The sequence below is a fragment of the Panthera pardus genome, unplaced genomic scaffold (genome assembly GCF_024362965.1).
Source record: "Panthera pardus isolate Hobbes unplaced genomic scaffold, ASM2436296v1 HiC_scaffold_15, whole genome shotgun sequence".
NCBI classification, from domain to species: Eukaryota; Metazoa; Chordata; class Mammalia; order Carnivora; family Felidae; genus Panthera; species Panthera pardus.
In genome coordinates this window covers 4251662-4278568 of record NW_026526710.1, presented here as the reverse complement: position 1 = coordinate 4278568, position 26907 = coordinate 4251662, and the positions used below count along the sequence as shown (strand labels likewise).

The 26907-nt window shown below is 41.4% G+C and overlaps 1 protein-coding gene across 1 annotated transcript in view; it reads left to right on the top strand.

Moving 5' to 3' along the window:
* BRAP (BRCA1 associated protein) overlaps positions 1-26653 on the top strand; it is a 29213-nt gene extending 2560 nt beyond the window's left edge. The window contains exons 3-12 of the mRNA XM_019467438.2: positions 330-528; positions 1810-1999; positions 7275-7388; positions 9106-9254; positions 14951-15026; positions 15480-15618; positions 15996-16105; positions 18564-18653; positions 21955-22058; positions 24258-26653. Of these exons, the coding sequence (XP_019322983.1) occupies positions 330-528; positions 1810-1999; positions 7275-7388; positions 9106-9254; positions 14951-15026; positions 15480-15618; positions 15996-16105; positions 18564-18653; positions 21955-22058; positions 24258-24621 (1535 nt within the window). The 3' untranslated portion in view covers positions 24622-26653. The remainder of the gene's footprint in view (positions 1-329; positions 529-1809; positions 2000-7274; positions 7389-9105; positions 9255-14950; positions 15027-15479; positions 15619-15995; positions 16106-18563; positions 18654-21954; positions 22059-24257) is intronic.
* The last annotated feature ends 254 nt before the right edge of the window (positions 26654-26907 follow it).

Sequence of the window (26907 nt, the reverse complement as noted above, 5' to 3'; positions counted from 1 at the left end):
CTGGTAGGTTTGGCTTTCAAAATTAATAGCCCTGAATGTCCCACTTAGGAGCACATGATAGAAGACGCCTGCTTTTATTATGGTGCTGCCAAATGTAAGAGCCGTCCTTAAGTTTCTGTGGGTGTTAATGAAATTTTTATGGGATAAAGAGTGCTTTTAAGTTTAGGCGATCCCCCAAACTTGACTGTGGTGTAAATACATTTCTTACCGCAATTCATTACAGTTTCTCTGTCCAAGTTTATTTTTCTGACTCAAAATTTTAACCTAATTAGAATCCTTCCACCTATCTCCTATCAGTTTATAATCTGCTAATTTTTGATTTGTGAAAGATGAGCTGAAAGCCACAATGGAAGAAAGGAAGTCTTCAGAAGCATCTCTCACTGCACAGAGAAGTAAAGATCAAAGTATAGAATGCATAAACGCTGCTCCCGATTCTCCATCCAAACAGCTTCCAGACCAGATTTCGTTCTTTAGTGGAAACCCATCAGTTGAAATAGTTCATGGTATTATGCATCTATACAAGACAAAGTAAGAAAAAACCTTTTCCTTTTGAGTTGGTCTGTTTTTTGTCTTAGGGCAGTGAAAAATGTCTTGCCCTGAAGGGAAGAGGATATTTTAAGGTTCAAAAGCATAGTACTTTCATATATTGTGTATTGGAGAATTCTTAGATGTTTTATATTTGGTTAATCTTATAGATTGGGTCATAGTTTCTTCTCATAGAAGAAATACGTAGATACACTTGAGAAAATACTTAAGAAAATATTCCCTGAGAAGGTAGGCATGCAAGAGGATTGGAAAATTGAAAGAAAGAAAGATAAAAAGAGGAAGAAAAATTATAAATGATTCATAACATCATTGTGCCCTCCTATCCCCACCAAATCTTTACTAAAGAAGTTGATAAGTCAGTTAATGGATTACAGTGTTGTCATCTCTTTTTACCCCTTTTTTGTGGTCCAAACAAAACTTATAACAAGCCAAAGGAAAGGAAGCATTTGGCTAGATAATCAATAATCTGGGTTATCAGCCCCTTGGATAATTGGTAGCTGATCTCTTTAAAGCCTGTCCTTGTCCTAACATGTTTGCTAGGTCCCCACTGGGAGACAGTGGACACTCGGGTCACCATTTTGGAGCACAGCTGTTGAAGTGAATTTGCAGCATTTCAGAAGCAAATTGCATTGCAGGAGGTTTTTTTCTTTTCCTCTCTTCCCGCTATTCCTACCCAACAACGCTTTCTGTAAGCTTCAGAGTCATGTCTTCCTAGTTCTGAATTCTTTCTTATATTTAGAACTCTCTTCTAAACCCCTTGAGAGAAGTCCATAGTTGGAGTTGCCCATTAGCTTGTAGATTGAAACTTACTCTGGCCACCTCTCTTCCTTCGTGGGGGCAGTTCTCTTTAACTTCCAGAATAGTGATTTTAAAATTTAAAAATGAAGAAGAAAAGAAAAACAGAGTTGTGCTTCTAAGTTACCTAATGAGACATTATTGTTGAAAAGCTAATGAGAATAAAACACAAACTGCAGATTTATAAGCGTAACAAGCTTTTAACTGAAGACTAAAAATGTCAGTGGTGGATGTAATATAGGCCATTTCAAAGCTTACCGTAAGCTCTATTGCAGGTATGTTGAAGGGATTCTGCTTTTACCCAGGTAGTGTGTTTTCAGGTATTATAACACTCTGTTTAAATTGATCTGTGAACTAATACAAGGTTTATTTTTTTCTATTTTCTTGGACATAAAAGTTGTCTAATTAGTGTTGTCTGAACTAACCATACCTCATCTATTCAAGACAGTCTAATTATTGTCTTATTAGTAAGATGACCTCCTTAAAAGAAGATGTGAGGCGCAGTGCCATGCTGTGTATTCTCACAGTCCCTGCTACAATGACCAGTCATGACCTTATGAAGTTTGTCGCCCCATTTAATGAAGTAATTGAACAAATGAAAATCATCAGAGACTCTACTCCAAATCAATATATGGTGCTGATAAAGTTTAGTGCACAGGTAAAAGTTAAGATATTAAAAATCTCTTTGCCACAGAAACTGTGTTTTTGAAACTGTGTGATACTAGCCGTGTGTGATTTACAGCATTTTGCACTTAAGACTCTTGATATATACCTATCTTTGAGGGTATTGTTGTCATTCTAGAAATCCTTCTAAATTCACTAGCAGACACACCATGCTAATTCATACCCATAATTTTTTATAGAGCGGATTGGGTATGAAATCTAGGGTTGTATTTTATTTATCCAGTAGTAACTATTCCAGTAGAGCAGTAGATCCCAAACTTTTTGAAACTGATACCATATTCTTATTCGCCACTATGACACTGTGCCCCTGCTTTTCTCATTCCCCTTTTAAAAATTATTATTTGGCACATTTTAGAAAATAAAATCCATTTTATATTTATGTTGGTGACAGATTGGGGATGTTCCTTGAAGTATCAAAGATGCTTTAGAGTTCTGCTTGAAAATCCCTGCCACAGAGAGAAGCAGTGAAAGGATGGTGATATTTTCTATTTTGAAAAGTACTTGCACATTATTACAGATACTTTTTGATATAAGAAGGTTTTGCCATTCACTTCATTTCATTTGTTGCATTCAGCAACATTTTCCGGGGGCCTCAGTTATAAAGGTGTTGGGAAAATATTCTCTTGGTTTTATATGTTCATTGTGAAGCGTATGCATTCATATTTGTATGAATATGAAAATAAGGTAAGCCTGAGGTATTATCCAAGTTATTTAAGTGCCATTCTATCCACAGGTTTTAATTTGTTGTTGTTGTTTTTAATGGCTGTTACATTTGTCCATTCATTAGGTTTAGAAATGCAGCTCTGTCAAAAGTGACTTCTTTCTCACCTCATTAGGAAACAGCCTTCTTGAATTTGCCCCAGATCAACAGTTCTGGCTTACAGATTGACAAAGAGTGGGTGTGCCTTTTGATCATTTGCCATTGCCTCTGACCAGTTACCAAGATCTATGGGTGAAAGGGAGCCGTGACACGAGGCCCACTTGTCCTCTCCTTCCTCATTGCAGAAATCCAGAGTTGATGGCAGTAGCAGTCATTCGTTGGCCATGGGGAGGAAATTAAGAGAAGTGAGGGCTGGATTATGTTTGGGCCTGTTCTGTGGGCCACAGAAAGAGAACCCTTAGTGTAGCACTCTGTGTACAAGAGGGTACGTGATTGTTACCTTTAACCTTTACAGAATACCCCACCATTGAAGTGAGACGTTTAAAATAATGAACCTTCCTGCATGCAGACTTAGACTTCACAAGGTGACAGTGAAAATGGAAAAGCTCTTAAACAGCTGTGTTCACTGACTGTCGGGAGACCTTCCATGGTCACTGAGGAGCTTTGCAAACAGTGGGCAAGTGGTACCTTTTAAATCTGGTAGCACATGTAATACGAAGGATAATGATGATAATGTGCAGTCTTACTGACTGCTTAATTCTACACCACTCGTTGCACCAAGTGCTTAACGTGTATTATCTCCTGTAGTCCTCACTACAGCCCTGTGAAGTAGATAAGTACTGTTATTATCCTTGTTTGACAAACGAAACTGACTGCAGAGAGAAGTTAGTAGATTGCCCCCAGTGACTGAACTGAGATTTGAGGCCTCACTTTAATCCTAGGGCATATGCTTCTTCCAGTAGGACTGGATGAAAGTGTGCGGAAAGGGAGACAGTCACTGTTGGTAAGAAATTGTAATGGCAATATTTTAGTCATAGCTCCTACTTAACAATTGAGGGAGATCGGCAAGTAACACAAGAAAAGTCACCGATTGGGGAAGAACGTTTAAGAGCTTTATTAGACCTTTTAAATAGTCTGAAGTCTGATAAACCCACAAACTATAGCAAGGGCCACCCCTTTGTGGTGTGCATGTAATGCTGTGGAAAGTTTCTACTACTGTTCATGGATTTTCTTTGTACTTCTGCAATCTCTCCACCTGTCTTTTAACCAGATGTTGGTGGCCCAAGTTCACGGTTATTAGTTCTGAGACAAATGAAACAGTGTGCTGGCCCTTCCCCATGGAGATAGTACCCTTGATCTGAGAATCATGAATTGTACTATTTATTGCTGATGTTGGATCTTAGGGTCTGAGGCTCATCCTATCAGGGATTTTCTGAGTTCTAAAAACACTTTCCTGGTATAAGACTTGAAGTTGTTAAATTAATACTGGGCCCTAGTGAAAAAACAGTCAAAAGGTAAAAACTATTAAGCACTTACTAGATGCCAGGCCACATAAGTGGTTTTCACATATTAGCTCCTTGTCCTCTCAACAATGCTATGAGCTAGGTGCTGTTAGTTTCATCTTTTATAATTGAGGAAACACACATGGATAAGTCACTTGCCCAAAGCCAATTAAGTGTAGGAGTTAGATTTCAAACACAGACAGCCAGACTCTGTAGCCTGGGAAGCTAACTGTATTCTTACTCCTTTCTTTTTCTCACCGGAGAAGTTTTTGGGTTTTTTTCACCAGAAAATTTTTAAAAAGAGTAATCCTCTGTATCTCCTATAAGCTCTTAAACTTCTTTTGGCCTCAGCTTTATGCTGTAGTTCTAGAGTGATAACGCTTACGTGGTTGTACCGTGACCGTCAGAAAACTTAGTGTTCGGGTAAGGAATTTGTAATTCATCAGAACACAGGAAGGCTGGAAGGGGTCAAGTTTTGTAGTGCTTGAGGACCGAAAAGGAGAGAGAAGCTCTCTGTAGAGTGTGTTGGCTCACTTTCATTTGCATGCTTGGGACAGCCTAGGAGACCCATCTTTTGAGAAGCAAAAATATATTTTCCACACTATAGTTTTGATCACTGTGACAGTAAAGGAACCTTGATCATAATGGGTTTTCCTTTTTCAAAGTTTATCCTGGGAAGAGAACAATTAGAACAAAAGACTCAAAAAAAAAAAAAAAAAAAAAAAAAACCAAACTGGGCTTCTTAAAAATGTTGGGCTCTATACAATGCAAGCATTTTAAATAAAAGAGCTGTTTCTTCTGTGTTTTTTGCAGTTAGTTTCAGGCTTTTGTTTTGTGCATTTCAGCAGTGGGCTGAAGTAGGAACCATGTGTATTTTGTTCTTTACTCTGGTCCTAGCACATAGCACCGTGCCTGGCACATGCTGGGTGCTTAGTGAATATTCAAACGAGCGAAGCTACATTTCCAATACCGAGATTGTAAAGAAAGAGATCTATGTGTTCAAAACATATATTTCCTTGTCATGGATACACAACTCCCTCAAGAAAAGAATCGCTTGTCTGGTGTTAAGTAGATTTTGTCACATGCTCTGACCCTTCCTCTGAGAAAGCTTGGTCACGTAGCAAGCATTCACAGAGCTGGAGGTCTGAGGAGGAGCCTGCCTTTCCTCAGCTGGCACACGTGTAGCCAGCTCCTGGTGGTGCTTGAGGCCCTGGAAAGCTGACCTGTGGCCCTCACTTTCAGTGGTCACTTCCCTCACTGTGCTGCTTACTATCCAAAGCATTTGAAGAAAAAGACGTTGCTCTTGAAGAATGGGGGAAGCCATTTTAGGTTGCCTCTTAGTAGTTAAGAGATTTATTGTCCAAGAACCGGCTCTTAACATTTTGAAGTTAGGGGCACCCGGTGGCTCAGTCGGTGAAGCATCTAACTTGGGCTCAGGTCATGATCTCACAGGTCGTGAGTTCAGGCCCCACATTTGGCTCTGTGCTGACAGCTCAGAGCCTTTAAAAAAAAAATTTTTTTTTTTTTTGAAGTTAAAATGCACTGTACCCAATACAGTTGTTTCCTGAAAAGGAAGCTCCCACTCCCGCCCTCCAAAAAAAAAAAAATCAAAATCTGTGTTCAGAATTGATTATCCTTCCTCAGCTGCTTAGTTCCTTTGGTCATATTAAGAAAACATAAATAATCAAGAATCCACACTTGAGTTACATCATTGGAGTGAAATTAAAAGGTGCCAAGAAGCTTGCAATCTTTTGCTATAAGGTTCAGAATCCTATGAAGGTAGACAGGCAAGACTCTTGCCTGGTACAGACTTGAATCTCATCCTAGAGGCTGACAAAGTGGCATTTCCTTTTGTAGGACAACTCCCCCGCCCTGCGCACTTGTCTACATTGGTAGGGCCAAAGCACACAACTTCCTGTGTTTGGGTTAATGCCTGTGTGGGAGTAAGATCTAGACAGACCTCGGCCTTTCAGATGCCTCTAAAAATTGCTGAGTTTAAAAAACTGAAATTATGTCTTTGTTATTTTCTGTGAAGGCTACACTAGAAGGTTTGGTTTACTTGTGTTCATATTCACAAATGCACAGGTGCCTTTGCAGCCTTACCTACAGGGGACTGTTTCCCCTGAGTCTATCTTCTGCCTCAAGGAATAAGACCATTTGTATTTTATGTTTTTTTATTTTTATTTTTATTTTTATTTTTATTTAAAAAAAAAATTTTTTTTTTTAAACGTTTATTTATTTTTGAGACAGAGAGAGACAGAGCATGAACGGGGGAGGGTCAGAGACAGGGAGACACAGAATCTGAAACAGGCTCCAGGCTCTGAACTGTCAGCACAGAGCCCGATACGGGGCTTGAACTCAAGGACTGCGAGATCATGACCTGAGCCGAAGTCGGCCGCTTTTACCGACTGAGCCACCCAGGCGCCCCAAGACCATTTGTATTTTAAAGACTGGTTCATCTTAAACCTCTTGATCTTGGTCAAAGGTTTTGCTTTCAATATTATACACTAAGTTGTTTAAAACCTCCCAATGGGATCCTTATCTATGATGTATCATTGGCTTTTTGAAGAGAAGGAGTTGGCTTTTTCCTCCATACCGGTACCTGTGGTCCTTTACTCTCCCTAACATAGATGCTGACGTTTTTTAAAAAGAACTCTTTGCTAACAATCATCAGTTATGATTGAGTTCTAAGTTTTGCAAAAATAAGTGTTTACTTTTAGCTGCTGAGAAAGTCCTGACTTGAGGAAAAAAATACTGATATCAAGGGAAATGATGACTGTTGTTGGTTGAATATTAAAGTCATACTGGCTGTCAGCTTTTGCACTTCAGCAGCTTCTCCTGGTTTAAGTGAGATTGTGATGTATCAGGAAACATTGTAGAGACGCGGGGTATTGACCTACAGAGTTTGACTCACCTATGAACCTGCTTCCTGCTTCCGTAGATGGTACTTTTGACAGTTGCTTTCTCTCCTAAGTATAAATTTTAAACGCTGATGAAGAGAATAATTGAAGCTATGCATCTTGAATAAAAGCATGTTTTCAGGATATCTCTCTTAATTTTTTCCTTTTCTCCATTGGTATACCTAGGCCGACGCAGATAGTTTTTATATGGCGTGCAACGGCCGCCAGTTCAATTCGATAGAAGATGATGTTTGCCAGTTGGTGTATGTGGAAAGGGCTGAAGTACTAAAATCTGAAGATGTAAGTGTGCATCATTCTTATATTTTACGTATATGTTGTATACAAGAATATATATATATAAGAATGTATATAACATATATATATGTATACCTATATAGGTATGGATATAGGTATAGGTATATATGGGGAAAGAGGGGAATGAAGAGTGATTGCAATGAGTACAAGGTTTCTTTTTAGGGTGATAGGAATGTTCTAAAGTGTTTTTCTTCAAATATCAACCCTTAATCCCTGTCCTGATCCTTAACTCTGTTTAGGTAACAATTTATAATTGCTCTGGTTTGCCATCGTCTGTGGGACCTCTTCCTACAAAATGTGCTCAGCTCACTTAAATCATCTTCTAAAGAAAGTAGTAGATTCAACTCTGTTATATTTTTAAGATTTGCTTTCTTCTAAAGGAGACCTAAAGGTCTTTTTACCTTGAAATCAGCTTGATAGAAAGAAATTCAGGTTTGATTGTTCTATCATTAGGTTAGGTAAAATAAAAATTGACAGAGGGGCGCCTGGGTGACTCAGTCGGTTGAGCGGCCGACTTCGGCTCAGGTCATGATCTTGCGGTCCGTGAGTTCTAGCCCCGCGTCAGGCTCTGTGCTGACAGCTCAGAGCCTGGAGCCTGCTTCAGATTCTGTGTCACCCTCTCTCTGACCCTCCCCTGTTCATGCTCTGTCTCTCCCTGTCTCAAAAATAAATAAACGTTAAAAAAAATTTTTTTTTTTTTTTTTTAAATTGACAGATGATAAAGTCAGGCTTCCTTTGTGCCAGGTGCTATGTAAGGCTTCAGTGTAGGAGATTGTTTTCTCTAAATGAATACGGCTTCTTGAGAGATTTCCTATAGAAAGCTACTCTTCAGGGACCATAGATTAATGTGATTTTTCTCAGCATGTCCTTACATGTATGTCTCATCTTTGCTTCAAGAATTCCTGCTCACTTTACAGCTGGCAGGGCTCAAGGGAGACATCGCGGTGGCGGGGGTGGGGGTGGGGTGCCTTTCTTGACCACAGACCGTTATGCCCCGATTTCATACCCTATTGTAGATTCCTGTACTTTTCTTACATAGCAGTTATGACCACTGGTAATTATACTTTTTCATAAATTTGACTTTTGCCTCTCTCTACCAGATTTTAAGCTCTATGAGGACAAGGCCTGACCTTGTGCTTTGGGATCTGGCGAATCTGCTTTGCTCACCATTGTTCCAAACCTAGAACAGTGTCTGGCCTACATAGCAAGGGCTCATAAGTGTGTGTCAAATGAATAAATAAACCAGTGTTGTTGATGCTATTATCACGTAGTAGGAAGTGCTACGTTTTCATTTACTCTGTGGAAAAATCAGTCAGTCCCATTTCTACTTGGCTGCTTTTATTCACTTACGTTGTTAGAGTTCCATACCCTTAGAAGTAGAGCTTGGAGTCTGGTAACATTTGAGATTCTCTGTTAAGCTTTTGGCAGCTAGCCTCTCTTTCCAGAGTATCAGCTCCATGAGGGCAGGGGTCTTTGTGTGCTTGTTCTCCACCATGTCCACAGTGCTATGAGTATAAAGGGTGCTCAGTCAATATTTGTTGTATGAATGAAAATCTTACCGATTTAAACTACCTGCACAGAGAAGAAATGTTGAAAACATCCTACCAGGAGTCAGAAAGCAACAGGTAAACTAGTTAGTTAAAAACAGATCTCTTAGAACTGTGGAAGAAGAGTCAGGCTTACGTGAGGTATTTCCCCGTAGGGTGCCAGCCTCCCCGTGATGGACCTGACGGAGCTCCCCAAGTGCACGGTGTGTCTGGAGCGCATGGACGAGTCTGTGAATGGCATCCTCACCACGTTATGTAACCACAGCTTCCACAGCCAGTGCCTGCAGCGTTGGGACGACACCACGTGAGTGCAGAGCTAATTTCTCACCCTGCCAAAGCCTATTATCACCCTTTCCCAGAATGAAAAACAGCCACCACCAAAAATGAGCCATTCTAAGCGCTTGACTTTATACACCTGGGCGCTACAAAGGTGAAGGGGTCACACGGAAGGGCCTTCCATTTTTCTTCACTTTCCTCTGTTCACATGGGAATCCGCATCCTTAGACCGCGTCCTTCTTAGTATGCTGATTCAGAATCCTTGTGGAGTTTCCGAAAGCAGCATGAATTGTTTGCTTCCAAAAGCCAGAGAATGGGGGGGTGAGGGGGGTAGGAAAGCTTAGCTTTGAGGCTCTTATACACAAATGAAATCTAAGTCTGAAGTCTCATTTATCACTTGCACTTGATGTTTACCATTTCCTCTGGCTTTCTTACCAATTGGGCTATGGTAGTAGTCTCACATTTTCAATTTAGCGTGTTGTTGAGGGCTCAGTGGCCAGTGGTAATAGCAGTCACTAAGTATGAAGCACACACATGCCTACACCTTCCTGTTTCCCAGTGCAATAGAGGCCTTGTTTGTAGGGTGGCATAGCACAGGCAAAGAACTGAGGGGTAAGTTGTACCACGTTTTTTTGTTGCTTTGTTTTGTTCTGTTTCGTTTTATTATAAATCAAGGGTTGTTCCTCCCTTTGTAAACTGTGCTATGGGACTTAGCTAGACGAGTAAATCAGACAGTGGCCTGGGTTTCCCAGTAGAGAGAGGAAGGAAGGCACAGAATCAAATAATTGTACAAATGAATGTGCAGTCACAGCTGTAACAGGTGTTACAAAGGAGCAGTGTGCAGCGTTGTGACTAGGGAAGTAGAGGCCTGATAACAGCCAGGGCTGCCTGAGAAGTGCAGTCTCCAGGAGGATGAGGAGGCGTTAACCAAGGAAAGAGGGGGACCTGAGAGAAGGCATTTTGAGGGCGGGGATGCGCATGGAAAGGGCAAGATCACATGGCAAAGCCCAGAAGTTAGGAAGGTGAACATGTAGAGGAATCTGTTCTCCACCCCCAAGTGACCAGAAGAATTCCAGCTTTCACAGAGCAGGGACCTTGTCTGGCTTGTTCACTGCTGTGCCCTTACCTAGCAGGAGACCTGGCGCATTGTAAGGAGCTCAGAAAATACCCTTGAGCAAATAAACCCTGGGTTTTCCCTCGAAAAAAGCCCCACTGAGATGGACGCACTCCATAAAGTATTTATCTGTATCTTGTGTCCTTGTGTCTGTCTGCTACACCGTTTAAGTTCTGGACGCTTCTTTGTTCCCTACCACTACAGTTCAACTCTCAGTGCAGGTTAACTGCCCCAGGAGCGTAGCATTTTAAAGTTAGAAGTTGGCTCAGGGACCATATTGTCCAGCCTCCTCATTTTACAGAGGAGGTAACTGAGACCCAGACATGAAACATAGCATGTTGAAAGCATCCTGCAGAGAAGGCCAGAACTGGGACTGGAATTCAACCATCTGTATAGACAAGCCTCACGGCTATCCTCAAAAACACACAGTTCTTTCAGCAAGTAAGTTTCCGCCCTCAGTATAATATGCACCGAATAGTGCTAGGGGTGGATGGGAGAGAATCAAACGTAGATCCTCCGCAGGGAGTTTCGGCCAGCTAAGGGAGTTTACACCTGTACATAAGTGCAATCCAATTCAAGGTAGAAACTGGAGAGAGTAGAGTTGGTTTGCCCACTGAGGGTGGCCAAGAAGGGCTGCGTGGAGAAGGCAGCACTGGTACCAAGTCTTGGAGGGTAGTTTTTTGACACATGCAGATGTCAGAGAAGGATATTCTGGGAAGGTTTCCCCAAATATCTCCTCAGGAAGATAAGATGACAACTCAAAAGTTATTTTTGAAGGGGAAGGAAGGGTTTAATAAACTGTTAATCATCTTTTAATCAATGAGATGGTATGTCATAGAATACTACATATATAATACCAGTAAGGTGATTTTTGTAATTTTTTCCCTTTTCTCTTTTTAATTCTCAGGGATCATCCTTAACATTCCAGAAAGCTCATTCTGGCATAATGTAGGAAATAAGATTGCAGAATTAATTTATTGTTTAATTAAAAAAAATTTATTTGAGAGAGAGAGAATGGGAATGAGGGGGGGTGAGGGGGGCAGAGAGAGAGAGGGAGACTGAGAATCCCAAGCAGGCTCTGCACTGCCAGCACAGAACCCAATGCTTGACCTCAACAAACTGCGAGATCATGCCCTGAGTCAAAACCAAGAGTCAGCCGCTTAACTGACTGAGCCACCCAGGCACCCCTGTTTGTTTGTTTTAAGGACTCTTTTTCTCAGTAAATACGCTATGCTTTTTTCTTTTTCTTTTTTTTTTTAAGAGAGAGCATAAGCAAGGAGAGAAGGAGAGGAAAGGAGAGAAAGAGAGAGAGAGAATCCTAAGCAGGCTCCACACTCAACACAGCCCGACACAGGGCTCAATCCCATGACCCTGGGATCATGATCTGAGCCAAGATCAAGAGTCAAATGCTTAACTGACTGAGCCATCCAAGCACCGTATTGTTTTTTAATCCAACCACTACCACAGTTGCCACACAGATCGAAGGAGTGACAGAGCTAGTTTGTACCTTTGACAAAACTGCTTGCTGCTTGGGGCGCCTGTGTGGCTCAGTGGGTTAAGCATCTGTCTTCGGCTCAGGTTATGATCTCACGGTTTGTGAGTTCAAGCACTGCTTCAAGTGAGCTCCGCTTCTCTCTCTGCCTCTCACTCACTTGTGTCTTCACTGTCTCTCTCTCAAAATAATAATAATAATAAATAATAAAATGATCAGTGTCGTGATTTTTTTAAAAAAATGGCTGTGTGCTGCTCACTACAGCTGTCATTCTTGTTTCTGCAAATTTGTCTTCCAGCTTCTTTTAAAAGTTTTTATTTAAATTCCAGTGAGTTCTAGTCCCTGGGCACCTGGGTGGCTCAGTCGGTTGAGCATCTGACTCTAGGGTTTTGGCTCAGGGTATGATCTCGCTGATCCTGAGTTCAGGCCCCCTGACAGGCTCTGTGCTGACAGCTCAGCCTGGAGCCTGTTTCGGATTCTGTGTCTCCTTCACTCTCTCTGCCCCTCCCCGCACTGTGTGCATGCTCTCTCTCATAAATAACATTAAAAAAAAATTTGAATTCCAGTGATTTCTCTCTCTCTCTGTCTTTCTCTCAAAAATAAATAAACATTAAAATTTTTTAAAGAAAAAAGGGTGCCTGGGTGGCTCAGTTGGTTAAGTGTCCAACTTCAGCTCAGGTCATGATCTCACAGTTCATGAATTTGAGCCCTGCGTTATTAGGCTCTTTGCTGTCGGCACAGAGCCCACTTTGGATCCTCTGTCTCCCTCTCTCTCTGCCTCTCTATGTCTCTTGAAAATAAATAAACATTAAAAAACAATTTTAATTCCAGAGAGTTAACATACAGTGTAATGTTGGTTTCAAGTGTGCAATATGATTCCGCATTCCCATGCAACACCTGATGCTCATCACGCGTGTACTCCTTAACCACCATCACCCCCATCCCGTCCCCTCTGTTAACCATCAGGTTGTTCTCTGTAGTTAGGTGTCTGTTTCTTGGTTTGTCTCTCTCTCTCTCTCTCTCTCTCTCTCTTCTCTTTTCCCCTTTGCTCATTTGTTTTGTTTCTTAAATTCCGCATGAGTGAAATCATATGGTATTTATCTTTTCTGACTGACTTCACTTAGCATAATACTCTCTAGCTCCATCCAGGTCATTGCAAATGACAAGGTTTCATTCTCTTTTATGGCCGAGTTGTATTCCATTGTATATATATACTACATCTTCTTCCCCCATTCATCTATTGGTGGACACTTGGGCTGCTTCCATAATGTGGCCAGTAGTGATAATACTGCTCTAAACGTCAGGGTGGGTGTCTGGCTTCTCTTTTGATACTAAACAGAGATAGACTAGATCATTTAGCTTTCTCTTAGGAAATGCAGATAGAAACTCCTCATTTGTGATAGGAACTTCATGTTCTTCCTGCTTATTTCCTTTTCTTGGTTTCATTTACTCAGTTGGGTAACAAATTGGATGTGAGGTGTATCTTAAGCATTCTTTCTTCTTGGTGCCGATTCACAGTTAGCTTCAACTATAACCCACTTACTATCATTTTTGCCTGCCTGATGAAAATATTCATGACTGGTACTTAGTGTTACTTTCTCTTGAGAATAAGAGAAAAGCATTAATGGATTTTTAAATGCCTTTTCCCCCCAGCTTTATCAAACTATAACTGATCACCAAAAATTGTATGTATTTAGGGGCACCTGGCTGGCTCAGTCACTAGAGCATGCGACTGTTGATCTCAGGGTCTTGAGTTCAAGCCCCACATTGGGGGTAGAGATTACTTAAAAAATAATAAATAACATCTTTTTAAAAAGTAACCTCTGTCCCCAATGTGGAGCTCGAACTCATGACCTTGATATGAAGAGACACATGCTCCACTGATTAAGCAGCCAGGTACCCCAAGTTTACTTAAAAAAAAAAATTGTGTATATTTAAAATGTACATGGGGCACCTGGGCTGCTCAGTCAGTTGAGCATCCAACTTCAGCTCAGGTCATGATCTCACAGTCTGTGGGTTCAAGCCCCGTGTTGGGCTCTGTGCTGATAGCTCAGAGCCTGGAGCCTGTTTGGATTCTGTGTCTCCCTCTCTCTGCCCCTCCCTTGCTTACACTCTGTCTGTCTGTCTCTCTCTCTCTCTCTCTCTCTCTCTCAAAAATAAATAAACATTTAAAAAAATGTTTAATGTACAACCTGATGACTCAACATACATATACATTATGAAATATTCACAAACAAGCCAATCAGCATGTATCTATCAACCTCTTTACCAGTTTCCTTTTTTCCTTTGTGTGTGTTGTGAGAACACCCAAAGTCTGTCTTCTTAGAAAATTTCAAAAACAATACAATATTGTCAACTATACTCACATTGATGCAAACCGGTTTCCCAGAATTGATTCATCTTGTATAATTGGATCCCATACGCTTTGACCAACATCTCCCTACTGTGCCCTCCCTGCAGCCCATGGTGTCCATCTACCTTTCTCCTCTCTGTTTCTGTGGGTTTAGCTTCAGTGCCATTTTTATTGGCTTTTTGTAAATTGAAACTTGAGTACTTAGCACTGGTATCCTCTTCCACATGTTCATTGTATGGTAAAATATCATGTGCATTTCAGGAAATATATCAACTTTTTTGATGGGGGTGAAATTTATTACAGATTTTAGTTCTAACTCTTAGGAGCAATCTAGAGAGGACAGGGTACATTTTGAGTGATTTAGATCTTTGGAAAATGGAGGTAAGGTAGATGGTTTGCAGTAAAAAAATACTTTATGGATAACCAGACATAAAATTCATAGCTTATCTTACATCCCTAATTCTAACCTGCACATATTTAGTTCTTTGGTTAAGCTTTAGACAGAAGAGTGAAAAAAGGTATGAAGCAGATCAAGATTCCTCCCTTTTTTTCTCCTTTATCAAGATTTTGGGAGTTTTGTTTTGTTTTTTGTTTATTTTTTTCATTCTGTTTGCAAATATTTTTGAGTGATATCCTTAGTTATGATGAATTGTAACAGACAGTACGTGAGAGACAGAAGATTTAAAATATGGTTTTTGACTTTTGGTTCTGTAACAACTCTCTTTTGTATTTGATCTGTGCTGTTACTTTCGGTGTCCTGCACAGGTGTCCTGTGTGCCGATACTGCCAGACTCCAGAGCCAGTAGAAGAGAATAAGTGTTTTGAGTGTGGCGTTCAGGAAGTAAGTGATGGCTGGTGGGAAAGAATAATGAACACAGCTTTAATGCTCTGGGGATTTCTTTTGCCCTGTGTGCCTTAAATTCTTTTAAATTCTTTTTCAGACTGATGCTTTTGTTTTCTTTTGTCTAAGGTCATGCAAGATATATGAATACGTTATTTTACACTCTGAAGCAAAAATCTCTGTGCTTTTATTTTTTGTTTGTTGAAAAAGACTAGACTTTTACTGATAAATTATGAATATTTGTCTTGCCATTTCCCTAGAGTTCCTTAAAAAACCAGAGGGAGAAAATGACCCATAAAAGCACCCTTGCTTTTTGCATTTCAAACACATATTTATTCAAAACTCCTGTAGAAACAATTCACCTTCATTCTGTGTCAGGGCCTTTCCCACTCTGAGTGAGCCAGGTCATGTGTTTTTGTACAACTAATTAAGATGTCGTCTTCTCCTTGGCAGAACCTTTGGATTTGTTTAATATGTGGCCACATAGGATGTGGACGATATGTCAGTCGACATGCTTATAAGCACTTTGAGGAAACCCAGCACACGTATGCCATGCAGCTTACCAACCATCGAGTCTGGGACTATGCTGGAGGTGAAGGCCATTCTTGTTTTCTAATTTGGATTCATTCTGCATGAACGTGTCTCCCTTAGAACCTCTCCTCTTCCTCTTCTCTCACAGCTTGAAATCTTCCTGACTGCTGTGGCAAACTTGAATTCTCAGGGTGCCCCATAGCACACTATTTCCTGCAAATGGCCTGAATTACACATTATAAAGAGAGTTAATACTTCTATACTTGCCCTCTGACTCTTTCTTAAATTCAAGTGAGTTAGCCCACTTGTACAGAAATATTGCAAGGCATTTAATTTAGACCTGTAAAAACAAAAATTCTGGCCAAGTTGAAAGTATATGCAGATCCTTTTCATTCTAAAGAAACAAGCCTTGATTGACTGATTCATTCTTTTCTTTAGATAATTATGTCCATCGATTGGTTGCAAGTAAAACAGATGGAAAAATAGTACAATATGAATGTGAGGGTGATACTTGCCAGGAAGAGAAGATAGATGCCTTACAGTTAGAGGTAAGATACTTTGTTAGTAATTACTAAGTACCTTTTTGTACTGCTTTTTACTATCCTACCTTAAAAAGTGGCTTGGGCTTTTACTCTTGCCATTTATTTCTGTATGTCAACTTTTTTTTAAAGTTCTATCATTGCTGTGGAGGATTATTAAAATACTTTTATTCTATCTAATTTTCTTCTTTGGAAGTCTACGCTTCACTGTGTCTTACTATTTTGAATGGGATGTTTCTCATTGTCTCAAGCTCAATGTTAAGGTGGTTCTCTAGCTGCAATAAAACTGAAAGTTAAGAATCTTCCTGTTGGCATCACAGTAGCAGTTGGAAACTGAGCAGGTCAGAATGAGGAAACCCCAGTAGCACCCTTCCATGCCCAGGAAGCTTTTTTACATGTCTTGGACATTTTATGAAGTAGACGCTTACATACTCAAAGTATGTATTTTATGAATTTGATGTTTACATATGTATGTCTAAAGCCATTTGGGAGTATTCATATATAGTTGAAGAAACAACAAAATTAGCACAGTCTGATTTTTCACTGTAGTAGTAAATCCCACCTACTATAAAATTAGTATGTTGTAAACGTTACGATAATGAAGGAAAAGTTTAAAATGAGTCTTGTTTTGTATTAATTTCAATCTGATTGTTTTAAAAACAAATAGCTTAGGGGTGCCTGGGTGGTTCAGTTGGTTAAGAGTCTCACGGTCTGTGAGTTCAAGCCCCGCGTCGGGCTCTGTGCTGACAGCCTGGAGCCTGCTTCAGATTCTGTGTCTCCGCCTTTCTCTGCTACTCCCTTGCTTGCGCTGTGTCTCTCCCTCTCTCTCAAAAATAAATAAACGTTAAAATAAAATTTAAAAACAAATAGCTTAGCCTTGGGAGGAAATGGATATTTGAAAGCTTGGTCATCTCCGGACTTTTATGGTCTAATAGATTGAGTAGAATGGCTTAAGATAAGGCTGATGTTTTTACCATTAATTGTATTGATATGAAAAAGTTTAAACCTTTTACATTAAGTTTTTAGAAGTAACCCTTCCACCTTAACTCTAGGTATATTCATTCAACAAATGTTTATTGAGGGCTGCTGTCTGTCGGCCATTCTTCTTGGTGCTGGGAATGCAGCATTGAACAGACTCCCTGCCCTCGTGGAGTGTACGTTCTAGGGGCACACACACATTCTCCCATCTGTCCTTTCTCCCTCTTGTACCTTCCTTCTCTTCTCTAGCTTACAAGCACATTCAGATCTCCTTTTAGTCTTTTAGAATGGTTTTTCTGAAATGCAGATGTCATGTTGCTACTCCACGGCCCACATTTCTCAATATGATGCCCCCGGGCCTTCTATAGGCCCCATCTGCCCATACCTTGCACCCTAGCCTCATTGGTGTTACTCCTTCATCTTGAAGAGATCCTAAATGTCCACAGCTCACATCTGGGTCCAGTAGTTCTCTGGAATCAGATCTCTGTCTTTACCTGTCTCCTCCACCTCTCTGTTGAGAGCCCTCCCATATCTCTCCTTCTCTCAGACGTCCTCCCAGGCCCTACTGTCATAAGCCATCTATCCTTTCTCAATAGTTACACATTCATTCACGTTGTTCATTCATTCATGCATTCAGGTAGCAAACATTTCCTGACATCCAGCATGTGCCAGGCACTGAGGCTACAGAAATAAAGTTAGAACCCTCACTTTCGAAGAGTTCATATTCTAGTCAGGGAGATCTGGTGATTAAGTGCTAGCATCCTAAGTGCTGTTAATGACAGGCACTATACCCAGGGAGCTGAGAGGGGTGCTTAACCCCAGGCTGGGCGGGACAGGGACAGCTTCCTAGAGGGTGGTGAGCTGATTTAATACTTTGGTTTAAAAACCTTGGGGTTCTTCTTAAAATTAGCTTGATGGGACACCTGGGTGGCTCAGTCGGTAGGGTGTGTGACTTTGGCTTAGGTCATTATCTCACAGTCTACGGGTTCAGGCCCCTTGTGGGGCTCTGTGCTGACAGCTCGGAGCCGGGAGCCTGCTTTGGATTCTGTCTCGCTCTCTCTCTGCCTCTCCCCAGCTTGTTCTCTCTCTCTCTCTCTCTCCCTCTCTCTCTCTCTCTCTCCCTCTCTCTCTCTCTCTCTCCCTCTCTCTCTCTCTCTCTCTCAATAATAAATAAATAAACTTAAAAAATTATTTTAAAAAATAAGCTTGAACAGAAACTTATTTGCTAATGTACATTTCTCTGCTTTCTTGTCCAGACTAGATTGTAAGCCCCAGGTCAGGAGTGTAATTGACATCTCTGTATTCCCATGGTTTGTTGAGCAGAGAATAACCAAGATGTAATACGTGTTCTGATGATTGTATTTACTCTTCTGTAGGGCATTAAAAGTCAGGTTTTGGTTTTTTTAATAAAAATAAATAAAAGTCAGGTTTTAACTGAAATTCAGAAACTACAGTGATTTATGTGTTGGTGTCTGTTCTCTGTTTTTAGTATTCGTATTTACTAACAAGCCAGTTGGAATCTCAACGAATCTACTGGGAAAACAAGATAGTTCGGATAGAGAAGGACACAGCAGAGGAAGTAAGTTTCTGTCTGGACTGCTGCTGACGTGCCACACGGCAGGGCTATCTGATGTTGGGATGGGAGAAGGCAGAATACAAGAAAAAAGGAATGCTGGAATCATTCTTAGGCTGATACAGAGATAGAGAATTGTCTTGCCTCTAAAAAGAAACCTTTGTCATATGTCAGTTATATCTCAATAAAGCCTGGGTGGGGGGGCAGCGGCGGAGAGAAGAAAGAAAACAAGAATTTGGAATCAGTCGGCTCACCCCGGTAATCTAACTTTAGATCAGGATTCCAGAGAGAAGTGGTTAAAAACATGAATCATCATCATTATATTACAGACATAGCCCCTGAAGGCAGTGTCAGGCAACAAGAAATTCTAGACCACAAAGAGAATGAAATTAGTCAAAATGAGGAAAAGGAAGAGGCAAAAATATGCTGTTGCAAATGCTGTCAGCTGAGCATTATTTAAGAAAGGGAGGGAAGCCAACATACACTCTCACCTAGGGTTACCAAATCGAAAAGAATGTATTAAAACTGTATGCCAAGCTCTGTATTATACTAAATATAAGGAAGAAACAAAATACCTGCTACGTACCCTGAAAAAAGAAAACTTGGATTTAAAGACTTGAGTATTTTGGTATTTTTGATTGGGAAGAGATTTGTTTGTTAAATCAATCAGGTTTTCTACGCCTTGTGCAATTCCATTAAAAAAATAGAAGTATGTACATGAGGACTTGTAATTTGAGTCAGCCAGTTGGTTTGTCAGCTTGGGAACAGCTGCTTTGAGGAGCTGCGTGTGGGCTTCTGTGGCACCAAGATGGTGCTGAGCCCTTCAAAATTGAAGAGAAGAAAATCAGGCTGAGGTGTTAGAGCTTCGGTGGTTCCCGTGATGCCTTGTTTGTCTAGGACACAGGTTTTCAAATTTAGCGAAATCCTTGAAAGAAGATGCCACTCACTCCTCCACCAGGTAGAAGAGGAAAGTGGTGTGTTTTTGGTGGAAACCCAGATGGAGGGCCCAGAACTTCACCTGCTTGGTTTTCCCATCGTCTCCGGCAGGTACAAGGGACCCTGACGGTTCCAAAGAAAGCATTTTGAAAACCAGTGAGCTCCTGAGGGTTCACATAGAATGGGAGTTCCAAGAACCTTTCTCAGGTTCTAGGGACAGTGTTCATAATTCACTGATCCTCTTAGTAGTAATACAGGCTTTTCAATTTTTTTTAATAATTGGGGTGCCCGGGTGGCTCAGTCAGCTGAGCGTCCGACTCTTAATTTCAGCTCAGGTCACGATCCCAGGGTCGTGGGATCGACCTCAGTATGTTGGGCTCTGCGCTGAGCGCGGAACCTCCTTAAGAGTCTCTCCCCCTCTGCCTCCTTCCCCCACGTAGGCGCATGTGCTTGTGCATGCGTACTTTCTCTCTCTCAAATAAGATAACAACAATGAAACAAATAAATCCTTAAATGATTATTTTAGTAATCTTGTGAGTCCCTGGCATAACTAGATCTTCAGAAAGGGACTGCAGAGCCAGGCTCAGGTCTCATCTGTGTGGTAGCTAGGGTTATCCTGGAATTAAGCAGGCAGGGCCAGGCTCACCCATATGTCAGGCCCGTTGGCCCCAGTTTCTGCGTATGCCTACAAATGAGGAGAAATCAAGGTTCTCAAATTAAGGCTTAACACCAGCTTTAAAATCTTTAGTTCAGGGGCGCCTGGGTGGCTCAGTCAGTTGAACGTCCGACTTCGGCTCAGGTCACGATCTCGCGGTTGGTGGGTTCAAGCCCCACGTCGGGCTCTGTGCTGACAGCTTGGAGCCTGGAGCCTGCCTCGGATTGTGTGTCTCCCTCCCTCTCTGCCCCTCCTCCACTCGTACTCTGTCTCTCAAAAGTTAATAAAAACGTCAAAAAACAAAAAAGATCTTCAGTTCAAAGTTGTTGATGTAGTTTTTATCAGAACCTTCCAAGTGGTGGAGGTGCCTTTCCAGAGGCACTCAGGGTCACTTGCTGACCGGTTCTGAATGGGGCTTAGAGCACACATGGGAAGGACATGCCTCCGACAGCACTCAGGAGGCCGAGCTCTGGTTACTGCCACTTGGTGTCAAGTCCTGAGTCCCTAGGAGGAACACTCAAAACACAGCCTCAGTACTAGGCGTTTCCACAGGGGGGTACCTAAAGTGCTTCGTGCAGACCCTTGAGAGCTAAGCTTAGGGTTCTCTCTGCCTTTTAAGACCCTTTAGGATTAACTGCATTCCCTAACGAATGCCTAAAGCTCATTTTTCCTTTGCCGTACAGCTATGGCCTGCAATGTAGTGAGTGCAGAGAGGTTTAGAACTTGGGTCCAGTCCCAGACCCACCACGCTCTAGCTGGGTAACTTTGGGCATATTGCCTCACCTTTCCGTAAGCCTGTTGATAAAGTTGACACACTGAAGTCTCTGGCTTCTTATCAGATATAAAGGAGATACTGCTTACAAAACATCTGGCTGGTGCTTGGGCCATAGGATTTAAATTCTCGGTCCCTTTCACCTCCTGCCCTTTCAGCTAGTACTGCCTCACGATCCACCCAGCCTCACTACTTCCCATCCAGTCTTCTCCCTGTGTCCTCGGACTGGTAGAGGTGAGGCATTTCTCAGTTGGGTAGATCGTCACACCTGACTGAATCTAATGTCTGCTTAGCTGGACTTCAACAGACTCTTGGTTTCTGACACGTAATACGCCAGAATCTTAAAATTCTCTTCAGTTTATAAGACAATGTAACATGAATTCGTTCTCCCTATATTGCATTTATAAATTAACTCAAAACAAGAACTGCTTATGTTCCATGTGGCTTCATGGTACATGAGAAAATTTAATAATGAGGTTTTTTTTTTGGGGGGGGGATAGGGACCCAAACAGTTAAAACCCATTATTACAATTTTCTTGGATTAGATTAGTTTGTTAGATTATTTGGTTAGTAATTTTTGGAATGTGATCTCAGGAGGAAAAACACGTGGTGAGTTAAGGAGAGGCTCTGGTCTGGCCTCTGACAGACCGTCTCCTGTCTTACTGCCTGAAGCTCACTCTTTACTTCTGAGCAGTTTCGCTTGGCGTTTAGCTGTGATCCGTTGTTTATCCTTGTATAGGGAAACAGTAAGGGGTAAAAAAAGGATTTCTCCAAATGTTTATTTCTGTTACAGAAGTTCTTTCAAATGATTGTCTCACCTTTTCTTAGTTTGGTTTATCAAAGTTACGGACAGGTCATTGCAAAAACGCTTGTGAAGTTAGCCCCAGAGACCCCACAAAACTATGCCTCTTTGAAGTGAAACTGATCTCCGTTTGCTCTTCCAGATTAACAACATGAAGGCCAAATTTAAAGAAACAATTGAGAAATGTGACAATCTGGAGCACAGACTGAATGATCTCCTAAAAGAAAAGCAGTCCGTGGAAAGAAAGTAGGTGTAATTGGTCTCTTCTTTAACTTAGCTATTTCATTTTTACAGGTAATCTCCTCCATTCCTGTGAACACGCTTTCCTTTTCGAGGGTGCCCATCACTAGGTTTTCAGGGGTCTCCCTATTTATGGAGCAAACTTGTTGTGACTTCCTGTTGATTAAAAACGACAGCATTTCATGCCAGATGGGTGCTGTGTGGAATGCAGAGCTCTCTGCTGATGTCTGTGCTCGCTGTATGTGCAGATATCTTCCGCTGTTGCCTGTAGAGGGCAATTCCCTTGTGCTCAGAGCTGCAGCTTCTCGGAGCCATGGTGGCTGAGAACTGGCAGGAGAGAGAATATGTCTGAGCCGGACACGGTGTGTATTCTGGCCTTAGGCAGGAATTAAAGGCCAGAGTTGTTGAATATGGAGGAAAAAATTCAAGAACAGCATGGCAAGAACATACTCTACTACTGTGATATGGGGAGATAGTTGCTGCTCATGGAAAGTACCTTTCTAGTTTAAGTATATTCACAAAAATAATTGGCTTTTTGCTTCCAGACAGTGGATGAAAAATAAGGAGGAGAATTTTTAAGAGCTTTTTTTTTTTTTTTTTTTTTTTTAAAGAAACCTTCATTCTGGAATAAATTCAGGTTTACAGAGGTTGCTAAGATAGTGCAAAGAGTTTCCATGTACCCTTCACCTGTTTTCCCCACTGTCAAAAGTTATTTTAATAGTTTTTCTTTGTATTGTGGTAAAATCTATATAACAAAATTTGTCCTATTCACTCTAAGTGTATAATTCAGTGGCACTAAGTGGCATTCACAGCATCCTGCTACTGTCACCATCATCTGTTTCAAAATTTTTTCGTCACCCACAAGACTCTCCACCAAAGGTTTTTTTTTTCTTTTAAATATTTTCTTGTTTTTATTTCTTTCCCCACACTCTTAAATATCTTATTTTTTAAGGAATCTCTACACCCAACGTGGGGCTTGAACTCACAGCCCTGAGATTAAGAGTCTCATGCTCTACTGACAACCAGCCAGGTGCCCCAGAGGTTTTTTTCTTTTTTTAAACTGTTCTAAAAGCAACACTACAGGATTAATAGAAATTAAAATATTCTATACTTTCAGCTCCCTAACAAATTCAACTGTATTAAAGAATTAAAATTGGAAGTTTTCTTCCAGGCTGTAGATTTTGCTATCTAAAGATTACCACTATTCATTGATGGTACCAGTGAATATTTACTCTTCCAGATCTTTTGTTGTACCCATATGAATGTCTCACATACCTTTTTTTCTAGAAAAATAGAATAATATTAGGTATTCTGTTTGGTAAAATACTCCGTTTCTGAGATTTTTTTTTTTTTCATACTGACACTTGTAACGGCTGCATGGTATTGCATTGTATGGAGGTTCCCTGATAATTTTAACCGGTCCCCTATTGATAGACATTTAAAGTTGTCTCAAGTCTTAGACTAATAGAAACTATGGTGCAATGAGCATTTTTCTCCATGTTTCTTTTAGTGCAGTCTTGAATATATTTTATTGGATGAGTTCCTAGAATAGGTATGTCAGAGGGCATGTGAAATTGTGGTTTTTGGAGTTACTGCCACGCTGACGTCCGAAGAGTTTGTACCAGTTCGCACTCCAGTGCCCACGCGGGGAAGTTCCTCTTTTCCCACGGTTGAGCTCTTTGGCATTCCGATACATAAAAATGGTATATCCAGTGATGCTTTAATTTGTAATTCTTGCCTTGTGAGTAAGATTGAGCGTCAAGAATAAGGCACTCCCTATTCTTGAAAACTCTTCTCCAGTAAATGCAGTGAGGTCAGAGCACTTGACTCTCCAAGAATGTCACTTTTCCTCATAACTTCTTTATCGTAGCTGTTATCTGTAAGCCATCTATTTAACCACAGACTGCAAAACAAAGGAGCAGAAGTTTTACCATGAATCATAGAATCATTTACACTATTGAAAAATTTCTGAGACTTAGAAAAACTGTTACGCCGCCAACTAGAGCGGAATCCTTGCTTCGTACAGCAGTCGCGGTGGCGGCACAGTGGAGACTGTGGTGGCAGTCTCCCTCCGCCACAGGAGGGAGGAGTCCAGTCCCTAAATGGATTCTGAGATCACAGCGCCTCTGTTCAATCCCAGAGCAGAAAGCGGACTGTGTCGGCAAATGAAAAAACATGCTTTTGTCTTCCTTTGTTTTGCAAAAGGTGCACTCAGCTAAACACAAAAGTGGCCAAACTCACCACAGAGCTCAGAGAGGAGCAGGAAATGAACAAGTGTTTGCGTGCCAACCAAGTCCTCCTGCAGAACAAACTGAAGGAGGAGGAGAGGGTGTTGAAGGAAACCTGCGACCAGAAGGATCTGCAGATCACCGAGATCCAGGAGCAGTTGCGTGACGTCATGTTCTACCTGGAGACACAGCAGAAGATCAACCACCTGCCTGCTGAGACCCGGCAGGAAATCCAGGAGGGACAGATCAACATCGCCATGGCCTCAGCCTCCAGCGCCCCCTCTTCGGGGGGCAGCGGGAAGCTGCCCTCCAGGAAAGGCCGCAGCAAGAGGGGCAAGTGACCTTCTGAAAACAGACGTCCCTGAGACTGGTTTCCCTGGTGCAGTGAGGGTGTGCTGGGGCTTCAGCTAAATGTGAGGGCGGACCTTAAATAAGTACAAGTGAGGACCGAGCCGCAGTTGTTTGGATCTTTCATTTGCTGGCGTGTGGTGCGATGAACGTAGGGGTTGCTGACTAGGAGCGCCGATGGAGATGGGCCGTGTTTTAGAAGGTGGCTGCTGTTTTCAACCGTAGTAGTTCACTAACCTCAGACATTCTAATGACCATTTTGCCTTCCTACTTGATAGAAGCCCCAGCTCTGCTGTGCATTTTTCCGTTGTATTTATTGAGTCCGTGTTTTTGACGTTCAGGTCTGGGGTCGGTTTAAGATGTCGAATTTTTTTTTTGTAACCTCAAAGGTAACGTTACCTGAGGTCTAGCAGCTGCTTTAAAGAGAGGTTTGCACTGGCCACTGAGGATTTATGAAAACTCCCCGGTGTTAGTCTGACGTCCTTGTCATCCCCTCCCTGCGTCTGGGAAGAAGAATTGGTTGAATGTCATATGAAAAGAGGCTGGGCCTGTAAACCTTTAGTCACTAGCCTGTCACAGCAGCCTTCTTTTGCTCTAGGACTAGCCAGGAAAAACAAACAACCCTGGGGCAGGCTGAGCAGACTCAGTGTAGGGAAAATGGTGGTGCTTCCACTTTGTTTATTTTCGATGACTCCAGGCCACATTATGAACCTCAAGTAAAGAGGAGGCTGAATGGTTGCTCTAAGACTCCGATCTCAGAGTGGATTTCCTAGCATCTAGCAAGAATCAGCAAGCAGATTTATCATCCATGTGAAAATGGGCAGCGAGGCCTCTGACTAGCTGATTGTGTATTTTGCTAGGATCAGTGTTTTCTGAATGTTTACAAAAGATTGGGCTGCGTGCTCAGGTTGCGGCTAGAGGGAGCTTGGGCAGATTTTCAGTTATGCTTTCAAGATACAACCAAAGGCTGTTTCTAAATCCGAAAATTAGAATTTTAACAGGGCCCCTTTAAAACAGTCGTGCAGTGCTCGTTGTGAGCCAACAGAGGGGCTGTGTACTTTCTCTAGAAAACTTAACGTCAAGTAATTCATAATACGCAGTAATTAAGCCAAGTTAAAGGAAGACCCGTGTTGGAATTCAGCTTCCAGAAGGGGTAGCTGGACGCTGAAATGATGGGTTTTGTTTTCTGCTTTAGAATTAGCCAGAGTTTTCCAATGGTCACATTTTAGAATTGTTTTTAGCCTATGGTTAGGCCTCATCCCCTTTGGCGTAAATGTCCTTCGTGTTCCTTGTTAGCACACAAACTGTATTGCTAATCACCATCTATTTTTGTGGGATGCGCTGGAGCATTTCCCAGAAACCCTCACCTGTAACTTTGCGAAATGAATGTACTCAGACATTCTCAAATTCTACTTAGGGCAGACCAACTCTGGAAGTGCCCCTTGGACTTACATATACAGACACCTTAAAGCAAGAGTGGGAATGTAAAGCGTAACCTAATTCTCTTTCCTATAGAGATTCTATTTTATTTAAAATCTATTTTTACACTAGTTAGAATCCTGCTTTTTTGGCCAAGTACTTGTCTTGCATGTCTGACCTTGCAGAAGCTGGGGTGGATCGTAGCATACTAATTACAAGAATTAGAAGTAGTTTACAAAGCTTGCTCGTTCCTCATTTTCCCATGATCACCTCCACCAAGCAGCCCCACCACCAGCTGGGGGAACAGAGGTTTTCAGTACAGGTGGGATAAGTGCCCTGAAAGGCTGTGCCCAGAGGAATGAGCAAATAGGCAAATGTTTCCAAACTACTTGAAGGTTTAAAAATGTTTTCCAGGAAAAAAAGCATCTTATCAAGATACATAAAGAAAGTGTTTTTGAAAAAGGTCAAAGAGTCACGTTTGATTTTGACAAAATTACATAAGATAGAAACTGTTAGTATTTTCTTCACGATGGAAATGAACCACTTAATATATCCGTACTACCTTGAACAATGAAATTGCATTAAAATAACCGAACTTTGAAATGATTCTGCCCCGTGTGAAATTTGTGTCTCACTGGTTGACATTTGCTTGGGAGCTTGTATCTAAATAACCTAAGAAGGTGTCAATGACCTGAATCTTAAAACAGCACGAAAACCATCCCCTCAACAATCTAGTGAGCAGCTAGATTATTCATCTTCCTACCCCCCTTTGCTCCAGCTTCCCAAACTAATAAAAAGTAGCTGAACCAAATATAGAATAAGGAAAATTATCTGAATTTAAAGGGTCGAGATAGGATGAG